The sequence below is a fragment of the Mastomys coucha genome, unplaced genomic scaffold (assembly GCF_008632895.1).
Source record: "Mastomys coucha isolate ucsf_1 unplaced genomic scaffold, UCSF_Mcou_1 pScaffold15, whole genome shotgun sequence".
Lineage (NCBI taxonomy): Eukaryota > Metazoa > Chordata > Mammalia > Rodentia > Muridae > Mastomys > Mastomys coucha.
In genome coordinates this window covers 49,140,492-49,155,599 of record NW_022196897.1, presented here as the reverse complement: position 1 = coordinate 49,155,599, position 15,108 = coordinate 49,140,492, and the positions used below count along the sequence as shown (strand labels likewise).

The following is a 15,108-nucleotide window of genomic DNA, read 5'->3' as shown; positions in this document are numbered from 1 at the left end:
AAAAAAAAAAGAACTACTCCCTGTGCCCACCTTTTCTCTCTGCATGCTGATACCTCAGTTTTATTCTGAATTCAACTTTATTCTCGTCCTCTTTGATTACTGTCAATTCTGAACTTCTCTAACTCCCTTAAATGGTTACAGAATTTTTTTCTTCAATTTTTTTTTTGGCTGATCAACAAAGATGATTAAAACCAAAATTATTTATTTTACCTACTCATATAATTTCACTGCTTAGACTAGTAAGGCTGACAGAGATAATCTGCTAACAGATAGCATTCTGGATTAAAATCACATTATCAGAAAGGAATAGGTTTAATATACTTCTAGAATTTAAAGAATAAAAAAATTTAAAATTTTTCTGCTTCCATTTTCCATCAAAAACAGAAAAAATAGTATACCTTGTGAAGGTAACGATCCAATGGCTTTTTAAAGTGAGTTAACCTCAAACCATGGATACAGATTTTCAGTTATGAATACATAATTCAAGGCAATGAATACCTTTCAAAGGAAGTCAGACAAACTTTACATTCTCCCATCTCTACCTGTAATGCAAAGCTATGACTGAATTGTTCATCGGCAGCCATTCAATTTACCGTTCTCAAAATAATAACTGTTATTTTTAAAAAGCCTTTACATAATGCATTTGTGCTACTAACAGATGTCTTCAATCACCAGTTTCACAACATTTCTCCATAATTTCATGAGTTGGAACATTAGATATATTTAAACATAAATTTATTAGATGTTCTGTAAAATTAAGTGGTAAGACTCATGTTACAGAAAAAATTAAACATATATATGTTTTCTTATAATAATTTATGCCATGTAGTCAGTAACTACATGAAATATTTACATAATGCTATAAGAAAACACATACAAAAAGAGTCAAGTCAATACAAAACCAACTTTGATGAGATTGAATCAGATAGCAAATATGCTAGAACTCATAATTTGAAAAATCTGTTTTTTTATTCATATATATGTATACATACATCACTGATGTAATGTATGTGATGGAACAATATTTCATAAGCTATATTCAGGTTATAAACTACAGTTAAACATTGGCACTTACATTTCATTTGGTAAATATTTATGATCACTAGTATGTTGCTATTTGTGATAATTGTAATAAATATATTTGGGAATTTACTCTTCTATGCTACTCCTGTTTTAAGAATTAAAAGTATAAAATATTACCTTATAAAACTGATAGTCAGAAAGTGAATTAGAAACTACAATCTTTGAACCTTTTAAGTGATATTAATAATGACCTAGTTCTGTATATCAAGTAAGAAGCATACTAGATGACAGTAATAACTGTATTCCTAGAGTACAGACAAATCTAGAGAACTTGTACTATAGCACAGAGAGGAAAGAATGTATTCTATAGTACAACCACCCTCTGGATAAGTATAGAAACCACAAGAATTTGTATCTTTAGAATAATACATGAATATATTTGTCACATCTAAAGTCATTCAAAGTTTAATAGCATTTAAAATCTAAATTTAGAATCATTTAGAAGTGTTACTTCTAAAACTATACATTAAATTATTAAAATAAAATAATATAAATAAGGAGTTCTGGCAACTTTGTAGGGCACTGAAAATCTGTAGGTATAATTTCAGAATTAAGTTTAAAAGGTTAGCTTATGTTATTTAGGAAAAATAACTATACTTTAAATAAAGCTTATATATTTTGTTATATACACACAGCTAAAGTGCATGCATTGCAATAGTCCATCTACTAGATTCCTCAGACAATAGAATAGCAGTCACAATTTGTTGACGTTTATAACTCCTTGTTTAAAAACTTACTTAATTCAAGTATCAGTCACTACTTGAAAGAAGTTGATGGGCTTAGATTACAAAATGCACTTCATGAACTCAAAGACTGTCATCTAAGGTGAGTAGACATATAGGGAAGGACATTTCTAACATAACTGCTGACTTATATGATAAAAAAGTCATTCATAAAATGACAACTTTTAGGTGCACTGACTAATTTCTAATAGAATAGAAAAGAGTTTGCAAGGATATTTTCCTCTCTGCGGGAAAAACAGTAAAAAGTTAGAAATAAATCCTTAAATATTCAGAAACTTTGCAAGTGTACTATTAGTTTATGATAACTTTTCAAATTATGTTAGCATGATGCTTGCAAACAAGTATTTTTGTCTATTTCATTCTAATTCCTATACCATGAGCACTGATAATTGCTCAGATAAAAATTCATGTAATTAAATGGCATTCTAAAACCAACTTTGATGAGATTGAATCAGATAGCAAATATGCTAGAACTCATAATTTGAAAAATCTGTTTTTTTCATTCATATATAGATTACCTTAACTATTATACTATGCAAATCTTAAAGCATCATGAAACTTATTCAAAATATGATAAAAGTCTATAACTATTTATATGTAAATATTTGAGAAGTCTAACACTATCCTTTTTATTTTTATTAGTTTATTTACACTATTACTTTACACTAACATTTATTATTAAATATATGGTTCTTTATTATAATGAACAATTAACTTGTTTTATTATATATGAATTCAAATTTAGAGTATATAGCATGTATATTAGCACCTATTTGATTTTCTTTGAATCATATTTGAGTCTTTACATATAGCTCTTTCCTATATGCACACTGTGTGAATGAGTGATATAAAATAGCAGTTTTACATTTTATTATTTTTTATAGTTTTAGCCTAAATCAAATCATTAAATAATTTATGTCCTACATATATCATTATTTGCTACTGGTTAATCCAGTGTAAATGTATGTAGTAGAAGGAAACTGGGATGAAGACATGGAGGTACAGTACTATTATCCTAGAGTCCAAGCCGGATTACACTACCTCAGAACCTTCAACGCATTTAGAGTACCCAAAGGGTAGGAGATGAGGGAGGTACAGAGATGAGATGAGCCTGTTAGAGACAGACACAAGACAGGGATAAATGAAGAAATATAGAGATGAATGACAAAGTTACATATATGTGCAACAATACATTTTTATGGGAATAGAGAACATGGAGAAAGAGAGATTAAATTCTTAGGAAATTATGATTAGGTGAGCTACACTTCAAAAACAGAAAGAGTATTCATGCCACTAATTATTGAAAGTTGGTATGCCTGAAAATAATTTGTTTCAAATAAGAAACTAAAACATTAAACATATTATCTTAAAAATATGTTTGTTCTTAAAATGTAGTCAATTTCATAGCTCAGTGACAATACAGTCTATAAACAGACACATCAATTCTTAATAATTAACATAATTTTAATTTTCTTTTAACAGTAGAAATGTTTACATTTTTCATTTATACGAATCTCTTAATGTGCTTTCTCTCAAGCAACATTAAGAAGTAATTTTCTAGCTTTCTCCTTCAAAGTAGATCATTATGAAGAATAAATACCACATGCTATATTATTTACAATAACAGTGCTTTAAAAATAAACTGAATATCTAAACACATAAAGACATTATGCATCTGGGAATAAAAGTACAGCATTATAAGAAAAGTAATTTTAAGGCAATAAAGCTAGTTTAAAAACCACAAAGAAACATCATTAACAATATGTCTATGTATACTGCTGGAAGGGCTTCAACCTACCCAGGTCAGAATACTCAGCGCATAGGCCATCCTTCTAAATCTAAGTGTTCTGCACTTAGGACTCTGAGTAGTAAACTAGAAGACGTTAGCAGAAGCTTTGTAACTTTCAAGTTCTAAATAAAAATGGCAAGTGGAAATTATTCTAATTAGAAAAGAGAAAAGGCGTAGAAGCACGAGAAGAGTTAGAAATTAGTAATAATGGATGGGGGATGAAGATACCCTATACTACAGAAGCCATGAGTCCCAAGATTTATTGAAAACAGGTAATCAGGAAATTAACATTATTTTACAACAGAATTGCAATACAAATATCTCCACATGTAAGGGAATGTGTGACAGAAATGATAAATATAAGCATTAATGTATTTTGATTTCTTGAACATCTAACACAAGTCACATTTGTGTTTGAAATGTGTTTCTAGATTCAAGAAATGACTTGAATAGTCCTGATATTTTTCATTTCAGTGTTCTTTTCAGGGTTCTAATGTCAAAGTAAATATATTTTCTATTATTTTTTGCAATTGTTTTGCCAAATGTAACTGTCACTTTCTATTGAAACATCAGAATCAGTCATTTAATTCTCACAGTTTTGATGCTTAATGAAAAGTGAAAGTTAAACACAGCATGGTGGCATTAAAAATGCATGGGGAATCCATAGCATCTTGCATCTTAACCCTGAGGATAATGTGAAGAATACCAAAAATATTTATATATACATATGTAACATATACATATATACATCAGAGTATTTGTAGGTGTAATTGAAAAAAATATCATAAATCACCAAGGAAAAGTAACAAAGAGAAAACGTGGACTGGAAAAAGATAGGGAAAGAAAATACACTATTTTTTTTTTTTATGTAACATATAAAACAAAGAAGACCTGCATTTGAAATGCAGTATTTGGATGTTTAATCCTTGAGAGAAAAACCAAGGTAACATACCCAAAAGCACTCAATTAAGGAAACAGAAATGTTATTCTGTTTCTTAAACTTCTTTATGTAAATATCACTTCATTTTTGAGGACATTTCTAATTTTGATCTTAAAACAAAACCACATTAAACAAGGGTAGGTAACTTGTTTCTATGTCTTTGCTTCTTTTAAAGAAAACTTGTGCTGTTGTCAAGTTTTTTAGAAAGCCCTCTATTAATTTTAATTTTATTGATTAAAAAAGAAAAAGCCCGTTTTTTGAGTAAAATGTTTTGCTCAAAGGTGTTGTTAAAATAAAAAGAATATTACATTTATGCTTTTGGATGGTAAGATTCCATTGCATCCCCTTTTACTATTACTCCATAAAAATTCTCTAATCCATGTTTTAAAACAATATGTCAATTCTATATTTATGCTTTGAGTTCCAATTTCTTTATTTATCTCGTTTGTCAGTTTATAGAGTCCATAAGTAGATTGAGAACCTTAGTAGTAAAGGTCTTTCACACTTGTGGGTAGGAGACTTACTTCTAAATTGCTGAAGTCTATACATATTTTCAGACTTCTCAGAACACATAATTATGTAAAGTGTGTGAGGAAGCAAAACAGAGTCATGAGGAGGTGTTAGAAGCCTAGGCTTAGAAACAACCACTGACAGGATGCTGCACAACAATACTTAATTGGATATATGAATCTTATTATAAGTGCTTCCAAGTTCCTATTACCCTAACATATGCCCTGGAAAGATTTGTATGTGTTCATATAAAGGTTGACTGTACAGACAGCAACAGAATTACTCAGATTCTAGTTTTTAGAAAAACGAAGCTGTTTCACAGATAAAACGAAAGTCCTCTCTGTAAATGCTGTCTCTATACGTATCTGCATGTAGACTTGTGATTCACAGCTGTAAGTCTGTCTGCATGTAGACTTGTGATTCACAGCTGAAAGTCTGTCCTATCTCCTTAAATATAATGGAAGTTTTAAACATCAGGAGTGAGTATAGGTATGCACATGACAACACAGGGTCAAGTCAATAAATTCCACACCTTCTTCCCTTTCCCTAAAATGTACCTAAAATTTCAAATACAAACATCATTCTCAATGAAGACTGAAGTAAACGATATAGGAATTGTATCACATATGATGATTAGCTGTTTCAATAAGCACATTTTGGTCTTCACGTTATTGTCTGATTTCTAAAAATTTAACAAAATGAGGACTGTTTATTTGTCAAAAATTTTTCAAAAATCTGGGAAAATTAAAACATGGGATATTGTAATAAGATTTTAAAATCAAGCAAACTTAAATCTCTCATAAAAGTTACTAAATATCTAGATTGTATTTCTTAACCTTGGCCAACAAAATAAGTATTAGCACTATAAAGCAACAATAATTTCTATAGGATGGTTTTCCTGTTCTCTAGTCTCCTCCTCTAGGCAGCTGCCAGAACTTACCATTTGTCTACCCAGGGGGTTTGCTCTTAAAATCTATAAAATTGTCCTCAAGTTTCCCTTTAAAAAGTAAACCACTACATTTATATCTCAAATTATAAAATCTTCAATTTCACATTAATATGTATATATTTTAAATCAAATTATAAATTTGAATATGAATTAATTTAAATATAGTGTTTGTCTCAATGTTAGCTCTACATCTTCAAAACAGCATCTACTAATATAAGTTGGTACATGCCATGGCATGCATGTGACACTTTCTTTTCCTTTCTTTTTTTTTTTTTTTTTTTGGTTTTTCAAGACAAGGTTTCTCTGTGTAGCCCTGGCTGCCCTGGAACTCACTTTGTAGACCAGGCTGGCCTCGAACTCAGAAATCTGCCTGTCTCTACTTCCCAAGTGCTGGAATCAAAGGCGTGCACCACCACTGCCCAGCTGCATGTGACACTTTCAATGACACTTTGCATATATATCCACAAACATGCTTCTATGTAATACCAATGCTTTATAGTCAGTCAAGGACAGTGTCTATGTTTCATTTCTATGTCTTTCATTTATTAAAAATTAAAAACGAAATTTTCAGTTGCTTTTGTTGGCTTTATAGTGTGTAATAAATAGAAGACAATACATTCTCATACAGATATACAATCAAAATAGAAACACAAAGCAACAACAGACAAGGTTAGAGAGTACCAAAAGGTAACAAAGTGGGGGCCCGAGTAACGAGCCTTCCACTATAAGAAAAGGGAGATCTCTGTCTACCAAGTCACTTCTTTCACAGTACCTAAATAAAAACCAAATATTTCAAATGCTACTTTTCAATTAGAAATATATCATTCATTACTATTCAACATTAAATCCTGAGACTTACTGTACTTAATGACCTTAAGATACTCTGAAACAAACTGAACAATTCATTGAAGTATTTCTTTTGTTTGTGTACATTTGACTCAGTAGTATGAAAACACCCTCACAATACAAAGACTAAAGAAAATATATCTTCATGTATTTATAAAATATATCTAAAACTTTTGAAAAGGGAAGAAAATCACTAAAATATTCTGTTTTGTCAAGTCATGTTACCGCAGTCAATTTTCCAATAAATCATTTGAAAGTATTTTCACCTTTTATTTGATTTTTTTTTAAAGTCAATATCTTATTGATAGGCTAATCGTGCACATTCTATGTACTTGAGGTTGACCTTGAACTTTCTGCAGCTTCTACCTAAATTCTGGGATTATGAATATGAATGTATCACAATATTCCATTCACTTGGTGCTGCAGATAACACATGGAATACTGTGAATACTAGACAAACATTCTACTGACTGAGCTATATGGCAGTCATTAATTTTTGTCTTTTAGAACTGAAGAGCATTTATAGCTGATACAAGGATAACAAATTCATAATATCTTTATGGTAACTTCATTTTCCTTTATGAAGCTATGAAGTAATTTCTTAATATAAATGATGAATGACTAAATTCATTCCAGGAGAAAACAAAAGAGCAAGGTTACAAGAAAATAATATTGCTCAAGTATGCTGTTGTGAGAAGATGGTGAGAATGCTCCTTGCACACCAAGATACTGCCGTATAAAGGGCACTGTGCTCAGGGGCATAGAGGAGGCTTCTGATTGGCAGGGCCATGTTAGCTGCTATGTTAACTGTTTCATTATTATATTATCAGTAATGAAATCGGTTGACTAAGACCAAGATGGGAAAACCTTTTTCTACAAAAAAAAAAAAAAAAAGGTGATTCAATTAGAAGGCCACCACATCATAAACCATTTTATTACTTTCCTCAACTATGAAGAAGAGGAGGCTTAGACTTTTTAGGTCAAGATAGAAGATGTGCTCCATTTAGGTTTGCTGTGGATCTGTAAGTTAGAATTGGAAATGGATTATTTTACTCTTTTTATGAGCCTTTCTAGAAACAAGTTCTTTGATAAAATGCCTACAATTTGATGATAAAATAAGACAAATATACAGTGTATTTGTGTATATATATACATATATACACACACATACATATATATATACATATATATATGCACACAAAAGGAAACAATTCTATTAAAACTATTAATTTCAATAAACAATTTTCAAATAAAAGTTTTTAAGTATTTAGAAAGAATTTAATACTTCATGGTCCTATAGTAGATACAGAAGAGCACTTACCATTTTTATCCATGGAATTTGGTTCTGATTGTTTCTTGCCAATATCAGCAAAAGATCGAACAATAGGAATCCTGTTGGTGAGCTTTTTCTGATTCTGGTGATGATGCTGCTTCATCAGAGCTTCATGGACCCTGTGACGTACATCCTCATTCAGCTGGCCTGAGCTGACCTGCTGGTCAAGGACCATATCTGAAGACAGAAAGAAGATAAGGTGCACAGCTTTTCTGTTTAAAATGGACACCCCAAATATTAATCATATTAAAATAGGAAGAAATTCTTTTGACAATCTCAATATAAGATGTTTTAAATAAAAGTCTATCTTTTATAGGATTGATACAGGGAAATGTGAATTTTCATTATAAATCACTTAATTTTAATAACAACTTCTTATTTTTTAAACATACTCAATGTATTAAACAAAAAGTTATGTAATTCATCAAACAGATTCATATGATTATAACAGAAAAAGTTATATTATAGTCTTTATCTCTGTCTTTGTCTGTTTCTATGTGTCTGTCTCTTTGTGTCTACCTCTCCCCCCCTCACACAAGCACACGTGTGCACATGCACACACATACATACCATTTTTATTAAATAGAAGATAGGCATTTTTTATGGAGCCTTCTTATGCTCAAAGTTTATAACAGTATTAACTAGTTACAAAGTTCAGTTTACACTTTTAAGAAACAGAAAATGCAAATTACCCTAACTAAACTGCGTCCCTCTTTGCAATCAGGTGAACTTCAAACATACACTATAAATTTCTCAGCCACTCAAGAACACAAATTAAAGATGTGCACTAGCCAAACACTTGAAATTTCGCACATATTTTAATGTGGCTTTTGTATGACTTTCTAGTGAAGAATAATTTTCTTGATTCTTCTAAGTGGGCTTAGGAGCTATCCAGCAATTTGGTTCCCAGAATTTATATTTAAGTAAGCATTTTATTTGTTACAAACTTATCTCTTTCTCTAACAGTACCCATAGAATGTGTTTGATAACAAGGAACTATAACTTTCAGACGTAGAAGGAAAGATTTCAGAAGACTGAACTGAGTACATTGATATTTGTCATACACATCAAGTGTGCCAATGAAATAAATAACAGGTAAGGGCCTTTGAAATTCTTTAATAATATAATACAACTTCACCAAGCCTCAGTTTTACTAGTCTGCTTTCACAATATCAAATATTAATTCTAATTGGTTTTTTGGGAGTACAAATTATATAAAGTAGTTGCCAGTAAACTGTCTCCTGCTGACGCATTCAGTACATTGCTGGCATCAACATTAGCAAACTTTCCTCTTATACACACAGTTTTCAGTTTCTATGAAATGGAAACAGACAATGGAGATAATAAATGGAGTTTGTCAATCACAGAAAGTACAAATCAGAAAGCACAAACTCAGTTAAACTAACTCATCTGATTGACTTGCAGAAGAGGAAATTCAAAATGAGGCTGCTTCTAGCTTCTTTTTTGTGTTGCTATATGCTTCCTCTTGAGGATGTGCACTTTGGGCACAGTCTCATTTCCTTTTTGGGTATAAGGTGGCTGCCAGCAGTAACAAGGAAATATCTTTGTTCTTGTCCAGTAGGAAATAGATTAACTTTTGTCCCTTTCTTTTATAAAAGGTTCATTTTTCACCTGGCATAGAAAACTCTACTCATGATTGACATGAATCAATCACTGTCAGCAGAGATGGGATTCCTACAGTTGTTTGGGTAGAACAAGAATTGGGTTAATTAGCCTCAATTTTTCTGCCATAATCCAGATAATAAACAATTTCCATCACAACTATCCAACTCTGCCTTTGAACTTCATTAAAACTTCCTAAAGATTACTGAAATTGAGTTTGATACAATTTTTACATTATAAAAGCCATTCCTGTTTTCATTTTCAGTCATGTAAAATGTCCCAAGTCACAGCTCAAAAGGCCTACAAGACTAGGCAGTGGGCCATACTTAAAACAAGGAATATAATTTGCTCTGTCACTTTCTGTGCACAATAGGAAAAAGTTAAAAATGAATATTTGGGAGTTGGCAATGATGCATGTGAAGTACTTAGAAGTCATCCATTGCAATGAAAAGTCTCATTCAATTCCAAAAAGTGCATGGCATTAAACGATGAAATGTAAATTCATGCTCTTTGTAGATCAGTAATTACGATATCTCTGAATTAAAACAAAATAAAGGAACTGAAGAACTGTCATCCTATTATATTACTTTGGAAACTTGCTGTGACCAAAATTGTATATAAAATACATATACACATACAATAGAAGTTATAAGAAAGTTATTAAAACATTAATATAACACAATTTCAAGGTAGGTCCAGAAATAGGATATTAAGACTCCCCTGTTCTATATGCTAAACAGAACTTAATCTGATCATATAAAAAGCATATATACTATAATATTTTTACTAAAATTCTACTGAGCCATAATCACAGGAGCACTACAAAATCCCTTAATGTCTACCTTTATAGTTACATTTATTTCAGGCAGATACATAGGAGAAAGTAAACTGGGTTTAAAAAGTACTCATGTGTTCAGTAGCCCCATAAAACCAGTCCATACATCTAAGGCACAACCACATTACAAACTGTATTAGTGAACGAGGGAGGCTAATCTTCTTGCTTAAGAATAAAGCATACTGGCGTGAGGCTTAAGCACCAAAGTCATGAAAGTGACTCAGTCATCACCCACATTGTTCTCTTCACCACAATAATACTTATCAGTATATTAACTAGAAACATAGGAAGGGATAATGAGCTATGATGGCTTTAGGCCCAAAGTCAAGCCCTCACATCTCAGCAGGCAATGGTGCCTAACATAGTGAGCCTGCCAAAGCCCCATGCCAAGATCTTGTTAAGAAAAGAAGCAAGAAGGAAAAAGATAAATAGTGCACATTGTTCTGACTGCAAGCACTCTACAAAACCTATCAGTGCTGTGTAAAAAGGCTTGCAGATGGAAGAGTTATTTTTCATCATAACTAGGTAATTGCTTTAGTATAATCAACTCATCATGATCACAAAGTATTCTAATAAGTCATACTTTTTGCAAAAACTATATAAATCTCTGTCTTCAAATTTCCCATACAAATGCTCTGAAAACTCATGGCCTTAACTATCAAAGAGAAAGATACATGCGTTGGGAAGATGAAGTGATAAAGTCCTCTTGGCTGCCAACACTAACAGCATAAAAGCAGAACACTTAACTTTGTATACTAAGGGTTGTCATAATATTAGCCTAGTTTTATGACTTTGTCTTATTTTTTAGCAGGGTCTCGGCATGCATCTCTGGCTGGCCTGGAACTTACTGTGTAGGCCAAGTTGGCCTCAAACTCAGAGACCTGACCTCCTATGCTAGGATTAAAGATGCGTGCTGTGTCGTCAACCTGGCATGAACCTGATTTCAAATAACGCATTCTCAAACTGGTCTTAACTTTGTATTCAGTGGAGCCACTTATTAAATTTATCCTTCAGTGAAAAAGTTTAAGTGACAAAAGTTGTTTTAATGAGTTGTGAGCTATGATTGATTATTTGTCCGTGATACTAACTTTAGTTTGATTTTAATTTCTTTCTGACTTTCATTGACAGAATCAGGGTAAAGTATTCACACTTCAAAGAGAATATTTCCATTTCTAATCTTTATAATGCTCAGTTTTAAAGAGATTAGCACAGACCATAAATTGTCTACAATGTATATGAATGTAAGTAGGAAACACTTTTGACATAATTAATCTCTGCATCAGAATAAAACATGGTAAGAAATTTTATACCTAGAGATTTGTGGATTTGAAAAGGCTAAGTAATATTTTGAGGGATAGAGTTTGTATTTATTGAGTTCCCTGAAACATGGGGAAATAGATATGTTTTAAATTAACTTCATCCAAAAGAAAATCCTACTTTAATTATACCAGAAATTCTTGACAGACCTGCCAGATGCAAATGGGATTTTCTGCTACTAAATCTAACAAAATCTCTTTAAGGAATTATAAGTCCATTAAAAAAAAAAACCCATACCAAAACTCTGATGAAAAATACAAAACAAACACTGACATAAAATTGTTTGCCATTCCAAAACAATATCTGGTTCCTTTACAAAGAAATGTCTAGAAAGCACTAATTTTACAGACGTTATTCATTCTTGAAATGACAGGATCCCAGATCTGGAATCCTTAAAGACAAACAAACATGTTTTTGGAAAATAGACACTAGGTATTAATTTATGTACCTAGCTTTTGATTTCCTAAAGTAGAGAAATAATTGATGATATGAAAAATAACTAGTTTTTAAATCACCATAGTCATGAACAAAGCCAACTTTATGAATACAAGTTAATTCAAAGAAACTATTCCCTTATCTGCAAATAGTATCTTTAAGATATTAATTCTATATATTTGTTTTTAATAGGAAAAAATAGCCTCCATCATACATTTAAAGATTGCTATAACAGTAAGATATAATGGTAGATAAGGACAAACTGTGAAGGTTCTATGCCCCAATGTAGGGAAATGCCAGAGCCAGTAAGCAGGAGAGGGTGGGTGGTGTGGTGAGCAGGGGGAGGGGGAAGGGAACAGGGGTTTGTTCTTGTTGTTGATTTTGTTCTTTGGTTTTTTAAATTTTTTTGGAGGGGAAACTAGGAAAGGAGATATCATATGACATGTAAATAAAGAAAATATCTAATAAAAAAGGAAAAAATATAAAGCATATCTATTAAATATTAAAAAATTACATGATAATAACATGAAAAAAACAAAAAGAAAACAATATGAAATTTTAATGAAACTTTAATGAAGGTTGAAGTAAATATCATTTATATTAAAGTCAAGTTGCAATTATGAATCTTTTATTCACAATTGAAAAGGAAGTGAAGCAAAAGTCATCAACATAGTTATGTCCAGAACCTGTAATTTCTGTGTACTGTTGTCTCTAAACTACTGTCATATCCTGAATGGTAGTGTGCAAAGAGCTCTACATGGAAAGTAGAACATTCAAGTGACTACTTGGACCAAACAAAAAGGCCCAGACTGACCAGAGAATCACCAAGAAAAATAAAAAGATATTTGGGGTATTGGGCCTATTGAACTACTTTCACTGCAAGAATAGATTCAGAAAATGTAATTGTGGAAAACTAGATTGAAAACAGCTCATCTTCACTGGGTCTGCTAAGATGAGCAAAACAAAGGCAACAGAGCTAGGAAAATAAGCAATTAAATCTATGAAAAGTTAACTTACTGGATATTTCCTGCTCTGGGTAACTTCCTAAGGAAAACATTAGAAATCACATTCTTTAAGAAAGTTAAATGGAATCATAAAAGGTGTGTTCTGGGGTCAGTGTTGTAAGCCTGGGAAACTTGACAGATACATTTCATATAGCAACTACAAAACTTATTCTAATTAATCAATTTTCAATGCTAATTCAGTCACTTAATCCATATAAACAAACTCCTTAGGGGAGATCTTTAACTATGTAAAGATTAGTTTCTTTGTGTGTGGTCTAAACATGCTCATGTAAATACTCAGGGAGATCTGGCCATCTATTTTCCTGCTATAGATCATTATTTAGAAGTGAGATGAGATTTATTTCATATTCAATTTATTTTATTTCAAATAAAGAGATAGAAGAAAATTATTTTAATGTTCTTTACACAGACCATGAGAACTTGTTTTTCACTGTTCACACATATATGGAATTGTCAGGAAAAAGAATAATAAAAGTCAGCCAAACTTGTCAGAATTAAATAGACTAAGGTCACAAACAGTTTACCTGCAATTTCTTCTAAAGTGTTGGCATGCATGTCCAGTAGCACAGTCCCATTCAGAATGCAGCTTCTTAACTCAAACAAGCTGTGTAATGAAAGAGTGGCCACGTAGGGCTTACTCCATCTTTCTCCTCCATCTTCCACATCTTCTTCAAATTTCAACCACCTATACAAATAGGTATTCTTATAAATATATTAAGTATTACAATATTGAAGAATTATTCCTTATCATAAAAACGTTATAAAAAGAAAAGTCTCCAAACTGATAATGGTTTCCATGGGTTTGGGGAAATAAGGAAAAGGTAGTCCACTTTACTCAGTTACATTCTCTTTAAATTCTATTAAACAAACATTTTTATTGTAATAGATTATCAAAAAAAATTAGTTTTCATTAATTTATCTAGCTTTGCAGAAATGTTTTTAATGAAAATTTGCCAGTGGTCACTATTGCAGTACTAATTTTAAAAAAGGAAGCATTTTTCTTTGTGGAAAAACATTTGTAGTTGGAAAAAAGCAGTGAAAGAATACTTAATTTTTTTCTTTGTAGTTGGAACTCTTAAATTTTCAGGTTTTAGATGACAATTTCTCCAATAAATTTGTAGGATGCTTATGCAATTTTGCATTTATTTTGTAGGGAAAGTTCTTGTTATTTTGGTCTGGAAAAAAGTTACTCGTGACAGTCAGTGGTAGGACCTGGATACACAATTGTCTAGGACATCATTCCATGGGTACTCTTGCCAAGAGTGGAACAAGAATTCTGAATCCAAGTGGAAACCACTGCCTTCTTAGTGTGAAGAAACAGTCAGCAATATCTGTGTTCTTTTGTAATTAAGACATATAGGAAAGATAAGGGAAGTCAATGTTTTTACTACTCTGGCATCAACCCTTCAATGATTTAGGGGCTTGCTCTCTAATCTTATCCGAGGACCTGTTTAATTCCACCACCTCTGGTGAACTCTAGCCTAAATAGCCTTCCCTCCTCCATTTCCCTTACTCATGCCTCTGTCCTTATCACTCTGGCCATATTTCCTCTTTCCAAATAGAAACATGCACACACACACACACACACACACACACCTATCTGGTATTTCCTGTTTATGTAATAAAAGACTCAACATCAATGGATGAAAACCCATGTGAGAAACTAGCCAAAGAATCAAA

At 31.7% G+C, this 15,108-nt stretch overlaps 1 protein-coding gene and 1 long non-coding RNA gene across 26 annotated transcripts in view; one reads left to right on the top strand and one right to left on the bottom strand.

Moving 5' to 3' along the window:
- LOC116090227 overlaps positions 1–11,666 on the top strand; it is a 34,054-nt gene extending 22,388 nt beyond the window's left edge. Inside the window, exons 3-5 of one of the 4 annotated variants that reach the window (XR_004118616.1) lie at positions 8,230–8,392; positions 9,160–9,288; positions 11,463–11,666. This is a non-coding gene — a long non-coding RNA (uncharacterized LOC116090227). Of the gene's footprint in view, positions 1–8,229; positions 8,393–9,159; positions 9,289–9,812; positions 9,979–11,459 lie in introns of those variants that run through there. The other 3 variants (XR_004118614.1, XR_004118617.1, XR_004118615.1) reach the window with 3 other exon arrangements.
- The window catches only part of Slc4a10 (solute carrier family 4 member 10), a 432,277-nt gene that overhangs the window by 87,977 nt on the left and 329,192 nt on the right, over positions 1–15,108 (bottom strand). For all 22 annotated transcript variants that reach the window (XM_031370397.1, XM_031370402.1, XM_031370408.1 and 19 more), the window contains 2 exons: positions 13,953–14,113; positions 8,182–8,370 (listed from right to left, as the gene is read on the bottom strand). In XM_031370397.1, the coding sequence (XP_031226257.1) occupies positions 8,182–8,370; positions 13,953–14,113 (350 nt within the window). The remainder of the gene's footprint in view (positions 1–8,181; positions 8,371–13,952; positions 14,114–15,108) is intronic.